Source organism: Topomyia yanbarensis, chromosome 1, assembly GCF_030247195.1.
Source record: "Topomyia yanbarensis strain Yona2022 chromosome 1, ASM3024719v1, whole genome shotgun sequence".
NCBI classification, from domain to species: Eukaryota; Metazoa; Arthropoda; class Insecta; order Diptera; family Culicidae; genus Topomyia; species Topomyia yanbarensis.
This window is the reverse complement of record NC_080670.1, coordinates 211,284,325-211,298,862: the sequence shown is the minus strand read 5'-3', so window position 1 is coordinate 211,298,862 and position 14,538 is coordinate 211,284,325. Positions and strand designations below refer to the sequence as shown.

Below are 14,538 nucleotides of genomic sequence, written 5' to 3'. Positions count from 1 at the left end.
AGAATGTCGGACAATAGCCCGGTGAAAACGGTTCTCAATTGCAATCCGACCGGTACAAGAAGACGTGGCGCGCAGCGAGCACGATGGATCGACCAGGTGGAAGACGATTTGCGGACCCTTCGCAGACTGCGTGGCTGGCGACGCGCGGCCATGGACCGAGTGGAATGGAGGAATCTTTTGTATACGGCACAGGCCACTTCGGCCTTAATCTGCTAATAAATAAATAAAGATACCTTAACACAACTAAAGATCATTGCTTACACCTGGGATCCGGAAAAGGTGGCTTAGAATGCTTCGTGGATGCTGACTGGGCAGTCGACAAAAAGCCAAATACGAAATTCATCGAAGGTGGTCACCTGTGAAGATGACAACGTTGAGTTTGATGTGATGCTGAAGAAGAACGATATTGGGTTACCCATTCCTTAAGATGGGGATGAATTCGACTCGGCAGTTGAAGAGCTATCGGTACAACGGGATGATTTCAACGAATATACTGACGATCAATCAATTGCTATTGAGAACTGTACCAATCTAGTTCCGACCACACCAAGAATATCTAAATAAATTCCGATTTCTTGCTGAACTATGGAGGCGGATTGAAGTGTTGGGACACAAGAAAGCAGAACTGTGTAGCCCTATCATCAAAAGAAACCGAGTTCATCGCATTGGCAGAAGGTTGCTAGGAAATTCTGTGGTGGCTGTATGGGAAGACAACCAATCCACAATCAAAATGGTGGAATCGGAACGTACTGAAAGAAGCTTAAAGCATACAGATAGTAAACATGCTTCTACAAAGGATTTGCATCAACGAAGAATAATTCGTCTTCGATATCTACCTACAGACGAGATGAAGGCGGATCTTTTGACAAAACCATTAAACCGTGTTAAATTGGAAAAAAAACAGCGCGGTCATCGGAATAAAGAACAGCGAAGAACTTTTACAGCAACATCGTTGAGGAGGAGTTTTGAACCCTATACTGAGTACAATAGTATTGAAGTTTAGTAGCTTCATTCACTCTGCTCTGCGACACGATATTCGTTTCGCTTTTAGGACCAATATTGCAGAGGCTGAAAGGATGTCGGGCCTGGTGTAAGCAGCAGACCATCGATGACACAACATCAGGAGGACAGAGAGTTTCTGAAGAGTGAGAAAAAAGAAAAGAGCTAAATTTTGATATCATCTGACTTCAACAAATAATAGGCAAGGGACATATAAGGAACATCATGACATGCCAGAACATCCCGTACTGGAACGTTGGGTAGTCTCCCTTGGCGCTGATAGGGAGTCCCTAAGCCGAGAACTGACGAATGATACTCGTCGTACGACAAGTCAATAGATTTGATATAGTGATAAACATATCCACAAGCGCAGGTACCACTATCCACGAGTTCAATATGTCGGAGATGTGCGTCCAGCATCGTCAAATGGTTAATACATTCCAGTGTTTACTAGCTCCTATCTCATGTCTCCCAGCGATGATCTTTTTACGTTTAATCTATAGGCCGGCGTCGACTGTGTACTACTACCTTCTATAGTAGTGGCGAAATGAGAAGATGCGAGCGAACTTGGACGCTTTTCTACCCTACCGTAGGCAGAACTAAAGCCCTGTCGCAGGTGTCAGTTACAGAGGATGGCACATAACGAAGATACTCCAAACGCGGTCTTCCGACGAGACAGGGCGTTGGTGCAGTACAAATAAGCCGCCCAGAATTCACCATGTTACCATCAGCAGTCAAGATAATACGGATCGGAACAGTCGACGACGACAAAAGGACCACGATTGGAAACTTGGAACATGAAACTGCAAGTCACTTGCCTTCCCCGAGTTTGATCTAATCCTGCATAACGAGCTTCAAAGTCTCAAAGTCGTAGCATTGCAGGAACTTTGCTTGGAGCAACAAAAGGCGTGGAAAAGCTGGTATCCAGCAACTACATTTTATCAGACCGACGGCATTACAAACGAAGCTCGTAACAGAAATCCTACGAGAAGGCGTATCGCTCACACAATGTTACCTATGTAATTTTTGTCGTATCGTAACAATACAATTTCATCCACAATGCAATTCAAATATAGTATATAAGCTAGAATTTTGGTGTTTTTGATAATTGCCTCGTTATTATTGTTGTTCGCTTGTTAATTTATTTGAAAAAAATTGTCATTTTTGTTTAAAATAGAATAAGATTTTGTACTAACGACTAACCCAGTTAAAATCAAATCCCTTAATTAGGCGTCGATAATTTGCGTATGAAAAAGAAAAAGATGGGTGGGTAATGTCTGCGACATAACCGGAGAGATGTAGAATACATAAGGAACACGTTCTTCAAATATGTTGATATTCATTGGAATTTTCGGACAAAAGGTGATTTGGGCGAGGAATATTTCAAATTATTCTTTACAAAAATGATGGTGGTCCTGACAAGGACCGTTTTTGTTGGCGTTGTTGGCCTTGGTGGGGAGATGCGCTGGCTTCGATTTTCGTTGGATGCTTCTGACTTCTTACTATTTCCGGGCTTAGCTGTTGTCCAGGAGGTGATTCTGACATGATTGGTGTAGGTGTAGGTCGTCAACCGGTTATAATTTTTCAAGCGTTGTTTACATTTGAAATTAAACCACTGGATCAATTAAAAAAAGTATTGGTCTGTGATATGAAAAGTACGAAATATATCTTCGGGTTTCTGCATTGACGTTTTTGACAAATACAAGATCAATGCATGTGCCTGCAAGTGTAGTTGCTTGTGATGGATCAGAGATCAAACGAAGCTTGAAACATTCATTCATAAAATAAACAAATTTCAAATTCTCTTGTTTTGAAACATCTATGTTGAAGTCGCCTGAAACGACCATTGGAACATTCTGATTTCTAGACTAAATATTCTACATTAAAAGATGGGTGGGTAATGTCTGCGACATAACTGGAGTGTCGTAACTACACTTGTGACGTTAATCCAAATCTAATGATATGCAACGAAATTACGTTTGCATGTGAAATTTTCAAATGATTCGTTATAATTATGGTTAAAAATTCTAATTGGGAATTCTTTTCCATCACCAACTATTTTTCTTTTTTTCGAATCTACAGCATTCTTTGAAAATATTGTTGAAATGTTATTGATGAAAAACTGAAAATGCGTTTGGCAACACTGCTCACTAAATGGATGGTGGGAAGACGCACATTCGTTTTGATTATGCTAGTATTAGTAGCAGGAAAGAATGAAAAGGAACATAGCCCGAAAACGAGCAAGCGAGAGAGCGATAGTAATTCGTATTCGCTCTACTAAACTAAAAAAAGATGGGTGGGTAATGTCTGTGACATAACCGGAGCATCGTGACTTCACTTCGAGACGTTAATTTAAATCTAATGATTTATGCAGTTAATCAAAGGAGGCTGCCAAAAAGTTCGAATAAAAGCACGCGACTAGTGTACTTTGCACGTTCTATATTTTATCAACACTAGAGAGAATCGAAAAAATAATTCAAAGTGTAATAGCAACATGCAATTGTGGCAACACTGGCCATGGGATGGTGGGGAACACGCACATTCGTTTAATTTATGATGTATTAGCAGCAGAAAGGAATGGAAAAGCAGTGCGCGAAAACGAGCGAGGATAATTTAAATTCTCTTTCTATCCACATATCGTATTTCTAACCTACTTGCTGAAAATTGTTAAACACCTCAAATGGATATTTCAGTTTAACTCTTATTAGAACACAATTAATTGGTCCTGAAAAGAACCGTTTATTGTTTTATTGCGGGAGCATAATTCAGACGCACTCCCCGCGACACGGTGAGCCAGTTTAATATATTTGGCCTGAAAGTTATGCGTTTGGTGCAGTATTTTGCATTCTCGAACAAACCAGGCGCACTATTTTGCATTCTCGAACCAGTAGGCATCGTTGGCTTCTCGGGGCATCATTACGACTGAGGTTTGTAAGCGTAGCTCGACTTTGCAGTCCTGTACAATCTCACGAACCAGACGCTGGAACGATAGCCTACAGATTAGTTGCCCTTTAGTTGGGGCGAAATTCTTGCAGGGCGACAGTTCCGATGAGTCACCAGTAGCTGGGGCACTGTTTCCGTCCATCGCCATTGCCAACTGCTTTCCTTCGGTGGACTGGCTGCTTGCTAGTGCTTGAACGAATACGAATGATGAGAAAAACCGACTGACCAATATTCATATATAAACACACGAGAAAGCACTACTATCGCTCTCTCGCTCGTTTTCGTTCCATTCCTGCGCCTTTCCTTTCCGTTCGGCTACCAATACTAGCATAACCAAAACGAATATTCTGTCTTTCCATCGCCTTCAATGTAGTGGCCAGTGCTAGCAAACTTGCATGTTCAGTTTTTCAATAACAACATTCAAACAATATTTTCAAAGAATGTTACAGATTTGAAAAGAAGGAAGGAAAATATTTTCACAAATTTAAATTCTTTTGTGTTATTTGTTAGCGCTGATAAAGGCTATTTAGTTTGCTACTAGCAAGGAGCTGCACAAACAAATCGATTTATGCAGTTAATCAACGGAGGCTGCCAAAAAGTTCGAATAAAAGCATGCGACTAGTGTACTTTGCACGTTCTATATTTTATCAATACTAGAGAGGATCGATAAAATAATTCAAAGTGTAATAGCAACATGCAATTGTGGCAACACTGGCCATGAGATGGTGGGGGAACATGCACATTCGTTTAAGTTATGATGGTATTAGCAGCAGAAAGGAATGGAAAAGCAGTGCACGAAAACGAGCGAGAGAGGATAATTTAAATTCTCTTTCTTTCGTTCCACACATCGTATTTCTTATATAGACGCTGGAACGATAGCCTACAGATTAGTTGCCCTTTAGTTGGGGCGAAATTCTTGCAGGGCGACAGTTCCGATGAGTCACCAGTAGCTGGGGCACTTTTTCGGACCGTCGTCATTGCCAACTGCTTTACTTCGGTGGACTGGCTGCTTGCTAGTACTTGAACGAATACGAATGAGAAAAACCGACCGACAGATATTTATATAATCGCGCTAATATGCACTACTATCGCTTTCTCGCTCGTTCTCGTGCCGTGCGTGAGCCTTTCCTTTCCGTCCGGCTTCTAATGGCCTAACCAAAGGAGTATGCCGTCTTTCCCCCACTAACTGCTCTCGTCAAGCAACCAAATACGAATAATCATAAAACAAACATGTAGTGGACCTATATATAAACTTTTCATTATTTTATTGTTCGGTTGGTCCACCATTTTGACGGCTCTGTGCGGGATGGGCTGAAAATTTTCACTTTTCCGAGTCGTTTTCGAAAGATTTTTCAAAACACAATTTTTTGTTATTAGTGCATGTTATACATACTTAAAATTTTAATACAGCATAGAGGAACATATTTTCAACAAATTGGCCTAAAAATCAAATCATTCTGTTAAGTATGATAAAAGTTATTAACGTTCAAAATCTGACGCGGTGCCGCAGCCGATATTTTGAAACGGGACCCCTATATTGAAAGCTTAAATGTATTCTACATTAAAAAATTGTAATTGGTAACAGTTGTGGAAAAATTGAGGGTTCTGCTAGCTTTGCTCGAGGGTGGAAGAGGTGGGGCCATGCACAAATGACGTAGCTTTTTTTCGGTGACACCCCCCTCTCGCAACGCTTCCGGCTGATGATAAAATTCAATTTTTTTTCGTTTAATTCTTTCAAATACATGTCTTTACAAAATTTTTGACGGCTTTTATCAAAATTTTTGCTATAACAGCAAATTGTATACAAAATGAATCCATTTCATGACAAAAATAGTGTTGATAGGCTTGTTTTGAATTTTATGTCATGGAACAGAAGAGAAGTTCTCTCAGTTCACAATACTGCAGTTGCTACGTTTTTTATTCTAAAAAACGAGCGTTCATCTATGTTACTAAATTTCGTTTGGTTGAATCAGAAGAGAAAATTTAATTCAGCAACCAAACTAAGCCTACTAGTTAGGAAGATAAACCTTTCTTGTTTGTCTCCTGTAGTTTCATTTTGACGGTGAATATGTATCTCATAAATTTACAACAGCATACAAATAAGCTTTACGTTTTTTGGAGAGCTTGCAATACCGCGAATTGAAAAATTTACTACATGAAAAATCGCGTAATTGTGTGAACTTACATTTATTTTTCTTAAGAATAGAGAAACATTGAATTGTTTTCTTTAAACAATGGGTGTTAGTGCGCGTCAAATAATTTAAACTTTATGCTACGTCGCACAACTACTGACCCTACCCTCCCCCTCGTCGCACTTCGACACAAAATTAGTATATCCCCCCTACCCCCTAAAATGCCACGTAATTTATGGACGGTCCCTTTCGTACCCTCCCCGGAACGTCCAGACCAGGCGTTGGGGCTTAAGACATGTTTCCCTCTGGAATAGTCATAACCCTTCAAGGCACCTATAATCCTGCAACCGTTACCAACTCGAATCTATAAAATGTACCGGAAAAACCGCAACGGCAAAAGATGGCAAAATAGTCCAGGAAGGAAGGTCAGTTTGAATTCAGTCCTAAAGCGAGTAAAATCGCATATTAAGTCATAAGACGTAAAGTTGAACAAGAATGTAAAACTCGGCGTGACGTTTCGACCCTGCAGCGGTAGCGACAGGCCAGTCGAATTTATCCCCGGAACAACGTTCCTCCCGTGACCCATCCTTGGCCGCTACCCGTTTTTGGGAAAGCAGAGCCGATTGAGTCGACACGCTACTGCATTCTGGAATCATCGAACCAAGTACATTAATCCAAGCCCAAGTAGGACTTTTGAGGTTTTGTGGTTATCTTGAAGCCCTTCTTAAAACTTAAAATGGTCTTGTAGTGTTCTATAAAACTAGAAATTCTACTACGGTCCCATAGAATCGCTCCTGGCGCAGACGACCATACGCCGCTCCATCAAACCACGAGATTCACTCCGAGGTCCACGAAAGCGAAAAGTAACACTCAGGACGCATGCCGACCCTGACATCAAGAAGGTGAGCCAATCATGTGGTGCTCTTAAACGACACTTTCAACAAAGGCTATTTCTTTACTTGTTGTACCAACACCTACAGATCCTTTGGTCCCAATAGTGGTTCTTAGCCTAGTTCCATTTAAGGATAGACAAATCCTGTGGTAACTCTATTGAAAACTCGCTGAAGACCGGTAACAGCGCTGCGGCGACCGTAGTTGGTTCTTGTAAAAGGTAGTCGCAGAAAAGCGTTAGTACGCAGTGTTCGAAAGCGGCTTTGAAGATTCAGGCGTTCTAGAATTGTAGCGCAATCCATTCTGACAGAGAGTAAGTCCAAGATGAAACAGGTTCGAGAGCAATTCCTCAGAATGCTGAGTGCATCGTTATGCACTAACTGGAAGTGGTTTTTATAGCTCGGCAGTTGAAATCTTTTTCGCCATAGGAGAAGCGAATGAACCAGCCTCGATTCTGTTAGTCTTGTTCTGGTAGTACGGATTCCAAATAACAAAACAATGTTCTGTTGAGCGGACCAACGCGCAATAAGGCGATTTAAGGCAGTATACGTCCCTGTTTTTCGCTATTCAGAAGATGAACTCAACCTACGATGTATGAAGTATGTGGTTTGAGCGTTGGTATCGAATCCATGATGACTCCGAGACCTTTCATGTGAGAGTGACTTGGAATGCTCGAGTCGAAGAAATAGTAATTAAACTACAGACTACGGTTTTGCGTGAACGTGAACGGGTTTATAACGATTCTGTTTAGATCACACCACGTACTAATGCCCTCCAGTTCCCACCCGAAGAAACTCGGCATCGGTTTTATCCCGTATTTGTCGAAAAAACTGTCGTCGGCGAAAGAAAGGCGGGGTCCTTGTACTGTGATATAGACGTCATTAAAATAGAGGAGGAGTATTACTGGACCGAGCTGGCTTCCTTGTCGGATGCCGGATGTAGCGAAGAATGGTGCAGATAGACAGTCCTTAATGCTGATTTGGAGTTGCCCTCCATCGAAGCAGGAATGAAACCAGCGCAGCAGTTGTCCGTAAATACCGAGTATGCCCAGCTTCGCTAGTGAGATATCATAGTTGATTTTGTCGAAAGCCACAGATAAATCCATGCAAATAGCATCGGTTTGCAATCCAGCTTGCAAGCTTGAATACTCGCCGAAGTCGTTCAAGAAGCCCGCTGATGCACTTTTTGACAAAAATCGAGGGAACGCCGTCTGGGTCCGGGGAACTAGATGCTTTCAGTTTGGAATTTACTGCAAGAATGGCCGCACTATCGACGTGAATTCGGTTGATGGTTCGTCCTATAGAAGGAGTTAAATTGGCGGTGACAGCGGAAGGTGCTCATTGGAAAAAACGTTTGTCGGAGAACAGTTGGCAAATTTCCTTAGTGTTGGTGCCCAAAACTCCATTAAGTGATATACAAGATGGTAAACCCGATTCTTTTCACTGGTCGTTCAGTTGACGCTCGATGTTTCGCCGGTGCCTAAAAAGCGATTTTTTTTAAATTTTTGATGCGTTTGTCCCATTCCTCAATATAATGATGAACAAAGTATCCACCTTATTACGACGAATCAGGATTTTCAACTGAAATGAAAAATGTAAAATTATCGTGATCTAGCAAAGTGAAACATTATAAACGGTCTTCTCTTTACCGTATGATTTGAGACTGCGCGTTTAACAGATGCTACCCTAATGCATTCAATAAAGACGAAATAATTACCAGAAATTCAAAACGACCAAAACAAAAGTATTTGTCACGAAATTAATTTATTAGTAACTGTTCTTCAGTAACAGAATTAACCGTTATTTATCATGAGAAAATTAAATACATTACTACCATCGTGTGGCATTCTTCTGTTCACACTGCAAGACTCACAGCATCTGCGTTAATCTAAAAACGACTATCTTCTAGCAAATCCACCGTACGCCTATTTAGTCAGCAATCGTTTTGAACGGTCAAATTCAATGTCAAAATCGCCCTCAAATGTTCTACCGTCACTCGATTGGACATGCGGCAGATAATATTTCAATGTCCGATCGGTTTATATTTCTTCATTTTGTTTGCTATAATAAAAGATATTTTAGAGAACTAAAAATTACGGATTGATGAGTGGGAGAAGTGCGATTCGATTCGGTCGCCCCCATTCGAACCCAGGTCTGCCTGCTCCGAAGCGGAGCTCTATTCCGTGGTACCGGCCGCTTGTCGCAGCAGAACGTATATCTTCTCCTTGATCCATTCCTTGTTGTAAGGCGCGTACGTGTTGGTGGACTTCTGGTACACCAAACAGCTCAGATCCGCTAGCTGTGGGGTGGGGGGAAAGATTGGAATTAAATTATGGAATTTTGGCGTTGATTTCGTTTTTGGTATTGAGCGAGAGTGGGTTCGAATCAATTTACCCAAAATTCATATAAAAATAAGATTCAAAACCGAAGCATAACTGTTTGTCGAACCAGTTATAGACAAACATGATTTTTTTTCTATTAGTAAGCCGTCATTTTAAAAGTTTTTGTTGAAATCGAAAGACTTATTTCGGATGTATTATGCAGAGTTAAGGAGCAAACGTAAAAGCGGACGACTTACTAACGAAAGAGGACCTCATTTGCACTTAGGACCTTTTGAAATGTTTGTCTAGAGTTTTGTTCTCTACAGAATACTGCGATATGTTCGTATGCTTTCACTCCGAAAGCATCCGAACGGTTTAAAAAACCAATTGGAAATGTGTTTCGAGCAAGATTTGACAACTGTTTGCCGATTCAATTAATAGTTTCTGATAGGTTTGTTACGGTTCCCGATTCTTGTTCCGACTTACTCCGAAGCGAAACATTCTTTCCCTTACTTCTTAGCAGAAGAAAAAACGAGAAGAAAATACAAGACCGATCTTTTGCGAAGTACTTCTAGTTTCTTCTTGTGCGGAAATAAACCTAATCAAGTCCCATTTCAAAAATCCTCACCTGATCAACAAAGTCAAACAGCTGACTGATGTCGTATGTGATAGTAGGCGTGTTCGGGTTACGCCTCTTCAGGTGCTCCTCGTAAATTTTGCACACACCCTCCATACACTCGTTGACGCTTTCGTAGTCACTATACGTTCTGGTTTCCGGATTTCGTCCCGGTTGAACTAGCAGAATTGTGTGCGACATCCTTTCCGTCCGATTCGAATACGAATCAATTCTCTTCTTATTTTGTTTAATGACTTACGCTTGACGTTCCTACAATAAAAAATGACAAAAAATTGCATGATTTTCGATCGTAAAACAAAACATTCTGGAAGCAAGTCCCTACCCAACCAAACGCAATTTTCAAGAGGTTAGAAAAAAAACACCGTCAACAATCCAGCGAGCCCGGCGCAAGGGACAACTAAATTATTCGGTAATCCGCTTGCTTCCCAAGGAAGCACTGCTTATCGATTTGTTTCGATTCGCTCGGTGGGAATATTCTACGCGAAATCCTACTGCTCACTTTTTAGTGACACCATTTGCTTTTCGGTTTCGCGACAATTAGCAAACACTCGTTTTTTTTTTTTGCTATACGTTTCGTTTTCCGACGAAGATAAACTTTCTGACGCGACGACTGCTACGATGCTGCTCGGCTGTTTCAATTCGATTTCGATTTGACGGGCTGGTTTGACACTTTATAGCGAAGGGAACTCAGTCATGAGTGGCTTGCGTGTAGCGCGGGTGATACTAGCGCCAGTAGTGAGGCTGGGTTTGTATCGGCGGCGGTCGGAGATTGTACTAGTTTGTGAAATCAGATGGCTAGTTTGTGTCATTTGGAATGGGTCTGATCAAAAGCGGGGATAAATTTTGAAAGCAATGGATCCATTTTTTGCCAAATGAATAATAATGATTAGAAAGTAGGAATATGTGTGACGAATGAATTTGATTTAAAGTCACATTAACAAAAAATATGTGAAAAAGTAAACCCGAATAGAAATATACAGTAACGACAGTAACCAAACCATGATTTTCACTATGACAGAACAGTAATTTTACAATAATTTACAGTCAATTCTAGCGTTCTGCTACAATACAAGAACAATAAATTTTAAAGTTTCTACAGTAAATTTCAATGTACAGTCACAGAGAACAGACGTCCATCTTCAGCATTCAACTTGTGTAAAATCTCTAACGGTTTCGAAGGTAGTTGGGATATCCAAACCAGATGCGCTACTGTCGTCAGGTTTTTTTGTGGCTGAGTTCGACAGAATTGACAGCGGTTATTCCTCTACCCAGTCAAACTAGTTCGAAACCAGTTCGGATTTCCAGCATGAATTCCAGCTCAAATGCATCAACCGATAGAGTCGGAATCGGTTGTTTTGTTTGAGCAAGATTCCATGCTGAATCCATTCAGGATTTCGAACCGGTTCCGGAATGGATTTGACGGATAGTTGGGATAGGTTTGTGTGGCGGCGCTAGTGTTTATCGTATATTAATTCAAATGTTTACACACGTTTTTTAAATATTTTTGTTCGATCATGGATGTCTGTTCTCTGTGGTAAAAAATAATTGGAGTACCATAACTAGACCAAGAAAATCGATGAAATAATAAATCTCCAACCCACGAAAAAGCACATTTAAAAAAATTTGGTGATACAGAGAGTGTTAGTATACTCATTCAATTTCCACATAATAATGGCACAGTTTTCATTAAAAATATGATTACGACGTAAAAGCATTCGGTTTTGAAAGGAAATTTCGGACAAACGGCTACTAATTGAACACAGTTCATGGCTGTTAATGAAGGTGAAAGCTTTTTTCCGGAATTTTCACTTAAAGAAAATTTTGACAGCTGGCTTATACGCCCTAATCGTATGTTTGCCCAGAAATGAACAATATTTTCACAAATTTTCATAGCAAAATACTGAACACGAGTGACAGCGAATCTCTGGAAGCGCCTCGTCGAAAACTTGTTTTTGTGGTGTACATCCTAACTCAAAAACTACTGAATTAAATGTTTTGAAATTTTGCACAATTATTTTTTACATCATTCCCCAAGTAATGATAGAAGCTTTTATTTTTTTAAATTTATTACAGTAATTTGAAGCCAAAATTGTGCTTTTTATGAAAAAAACTCGGGTAACATGTTATTATAAAAATAATAAAAATAATTTCGTAAAACGCTCATGGAGTTACCTAAGCAATGATGTGAACTGTGCCATATTTCAAAATGATTGATTCAGAAGATATTGAGTTGTAGCATGTTTTGAGGTTCCTCCTGAATATTCACTTCATGTTGTTCAAATGTTCAAAAGCATTATTGTATGGAATTGACTGAATAAACTAACACTGGGCATCGCAATTTTTTTTATATATATTTTCACCGAGAATAATACACGCCCCATCCAAAACAAAATAGCGTTATGCAGGTCATGCTTCGCAAAATCTCTTCAGGACCCGATTTCTTCACCCTCGCATAACTGTTAAAGCAGGTTTAGCGCACTTTAAATCTGGTTTGAAAGCTAAGTGAGAGTAAAGAAAAATCTGTGACCCTAACGGACAATTTCTACACTTTGGAATGAAAACCGGTTTTCGACTAACTTGGGATGAAATTGGTCGTAAGTGTATTGTATCGTAGACAAGAATTAAAGAACAAATGCAGAAAATTATACAATTTTACTACCATGATAAAACTTTTCTTTTTAGCAGAAAATAAAAAATGAAAAAAAGCTTCCTTTCAATTTTACCAAAACCTTTGATTGAACTTTAACATAACCTCATAAGGGTTAAAACACCCAACGGTACAGTTCAAACTATACCCACCTGCAATTCGACTGCGATCTTGTCGGTAACTCAGCAAATTCACCACACGGTAACTCACAATTATTTTCCAGCTCATGCAATTTCTACTTCTGCAGGTCACTCCAGCACTCTCATGCGCACTCGACTTAACACTCAGAAGATGACGATGATTTTCGTTCTTGCTATTTCAATATGCCCATCCGTAAGCCACTCAACAAGCTCAAGAAGTGGGTGACAAAAAAAACAGTTATCTTTCTGTTCGTGTACCGAACGATAGTGAGCTACCAAAGACCTCCACCGTGTGTGCGAGAGTGTAGTTCCGTCTCGTTCTACCTCTCTCGTACCCACGGGCTGATGATGGATTGATGGAACAAGAGCTTCTAAACAGCAGCCAAGCCAGCGAGTTAGTATCAATCCGGAATTCTCGACTCGTGTCACGCGGCGTTTAGCACTTTGCGCAAGTTGGTGATAAATAAAACTAGGTGATAATTGTCGCGTCGGTTTAATGGTTCGATCGATCGATTGCGCGAGGACGGCAGCGCGTTGTACTTGTGATCAGTGGGGAAAAAGTTGAACTACTAACGAATTGAGCATCGGTTAATCGAAGGAAAAGTGTGCGGCGTTCGAAGAAAGTAGCTGCAAGGTTACTCACCTGACGGCTTTCGTCGTCTTCGTCGGCGTCGGTGGTGGTGGTAGCGCGGGTGATCGATCGGAGCTCGCGTTTCGTTCGTCGGTAGCAGGGAGAGATAGCGTTGTTTTGGTTTTTCATCGTTTTAGGATAAGCCTACTTGGTTAATCGGTTGGAAAATGTGTGTTTTGTGTTGAGGAAGCGTGTGGTGGCTGATATTCGCTTCATTTTCAAGAAGAAAAGCAATGAGAGAATAAAAATTCGGCAAGTGTTTTTTGATGTGCAAAATCTTATAGCCGAGCATCTTTTTCCAATAAGAAAGCAGTTTGTTGGAGTCGATGTGTGGGTTGTCAATGAGAATATCTTCCAAGGTGTGAAAAAAATCAGTAGTGAAAAGAAAAGGTGCTAACAAGTGTCGTCTTCCGTTCTTTTCACCTTTATTTATATTTTTTGCACGCGGATCAAAATTTCGCTTACATGTGTGTCGCTGATTAACGTAATCATCGTTACGGGGAAGTTTGTCTATCATTTTTTCTGTGCTAACGCCATCGTTTGAGAATCCCACAGCCGTCACGGTCATGTAAGAGTGGTTTATCGTAAAAAAAAATCGGTGCGTGTTTTAAGTTTTGTTTTCCTGATTGCTGCTGGGGGACGAGACACCGTGGATAAGGTAATTATGGTTGTGCCGCTAATTTTGAACTGGTCTTAGCAGTGATAAGATTAGATTTTGCTGGAGGGAGTTTCGGATTGCGACATTTTTTTTAGTTTTTGGCTTTTATATGTACCCCTAGTTTGATAATTAACTCATTAAGCACAAACATGGTGATTACTTGTTTCTATTGTGTTCATTTGGATATTCTGGTAAAGAAGATTTTAAGAAACGATATGAACATTACGAAACTAGGTGGCTACCTTGAGACGTCCCCAAAACCAGGGTTGCCATTTAAAGATTTTTCTCAATAATGTCATTTATTTAACAATTCGCGAATTTTTTTCAAAGCTAAAAGATTTTGGCACTTTGATGAACATTTCACAGATTTCTGATTCCGATCTTCCTCAGATTTTTTTTTGAAAATTCCACGCGGAAATTTCACCGTTTTTTCCCGTTTTAGGCAACACAGATGGTAAAAATATTTTTTTTTATTGGAACACAGATTTCAGTGTGGCGTCCCTGTATAACAGCATATTACACCATATTTCGAAAACAGAC

The 14,538-nt window shown here is 40.3% G+C and overlaps 2 protein-coding genes across 3 annotated transcripts in view; one reads left to right on the top strand and one right to left on the bottom strand.

Moving 5' to 3' along the window:
- Positions 1-14,538, top strand: part of LOC131691151 (protein MAK16 homolog) — a 47,437-nt gene that overhangs the window by 24,513 nt on the left and 8,386 nt on the right. The window lies entirely within an intron of this gene.
- Positions 8,712-13,235, bottom strand: LOC131691164 (enhancer of rudimentary homolog). Of its 2 annotated transcripts, none has more exons than XM_058977375.1 (3): positions 12,722-13,235; positions 9,914-10,171; positions 8,712-9,263 (listed from the first exon to the last, which is right to left on the bottom strand). In XM_058977375.1, exons 2-3 carry the CDS (start codon positions 10,100-10,102, stop codon positions 9,141-9,143), a joined length of 312 nt encoding a protein of 103 aa, XP_058833358.1. In that variant the 5' UTR covers positions 10,103-10,171; positions 12,722-13,235; the 3' UTR covers positions 8,712-9,140. The 2 variants fall into 2 exon arrangements, with proteins under 2 accessions (XP_058833358.1, XP_058833352.1); XM_058977369.1 differs by lacking the exon at positions 12,722-13,235 and adding an exon at positions 10,245-10,583.

What these genes read in the sequence shown, in the direction of transcription:
- LOC131691164 (XM_058977375.1), bottom strand. Translation starts at nt 10,102, where the DNA reads ATGTCGCACACAATTCTGCTAGTTCAACCGGGACGAAATCCGGAAACC. An exon ending in TGTTTGACTTTGTTGATCAG is followed by an intron (nt 9,264 to 9,913) that starts GTGAGGATTTTT and finishes CCCACCCCACAG; the next exon opens with CTAGCGGATCTGAGCTGTTT.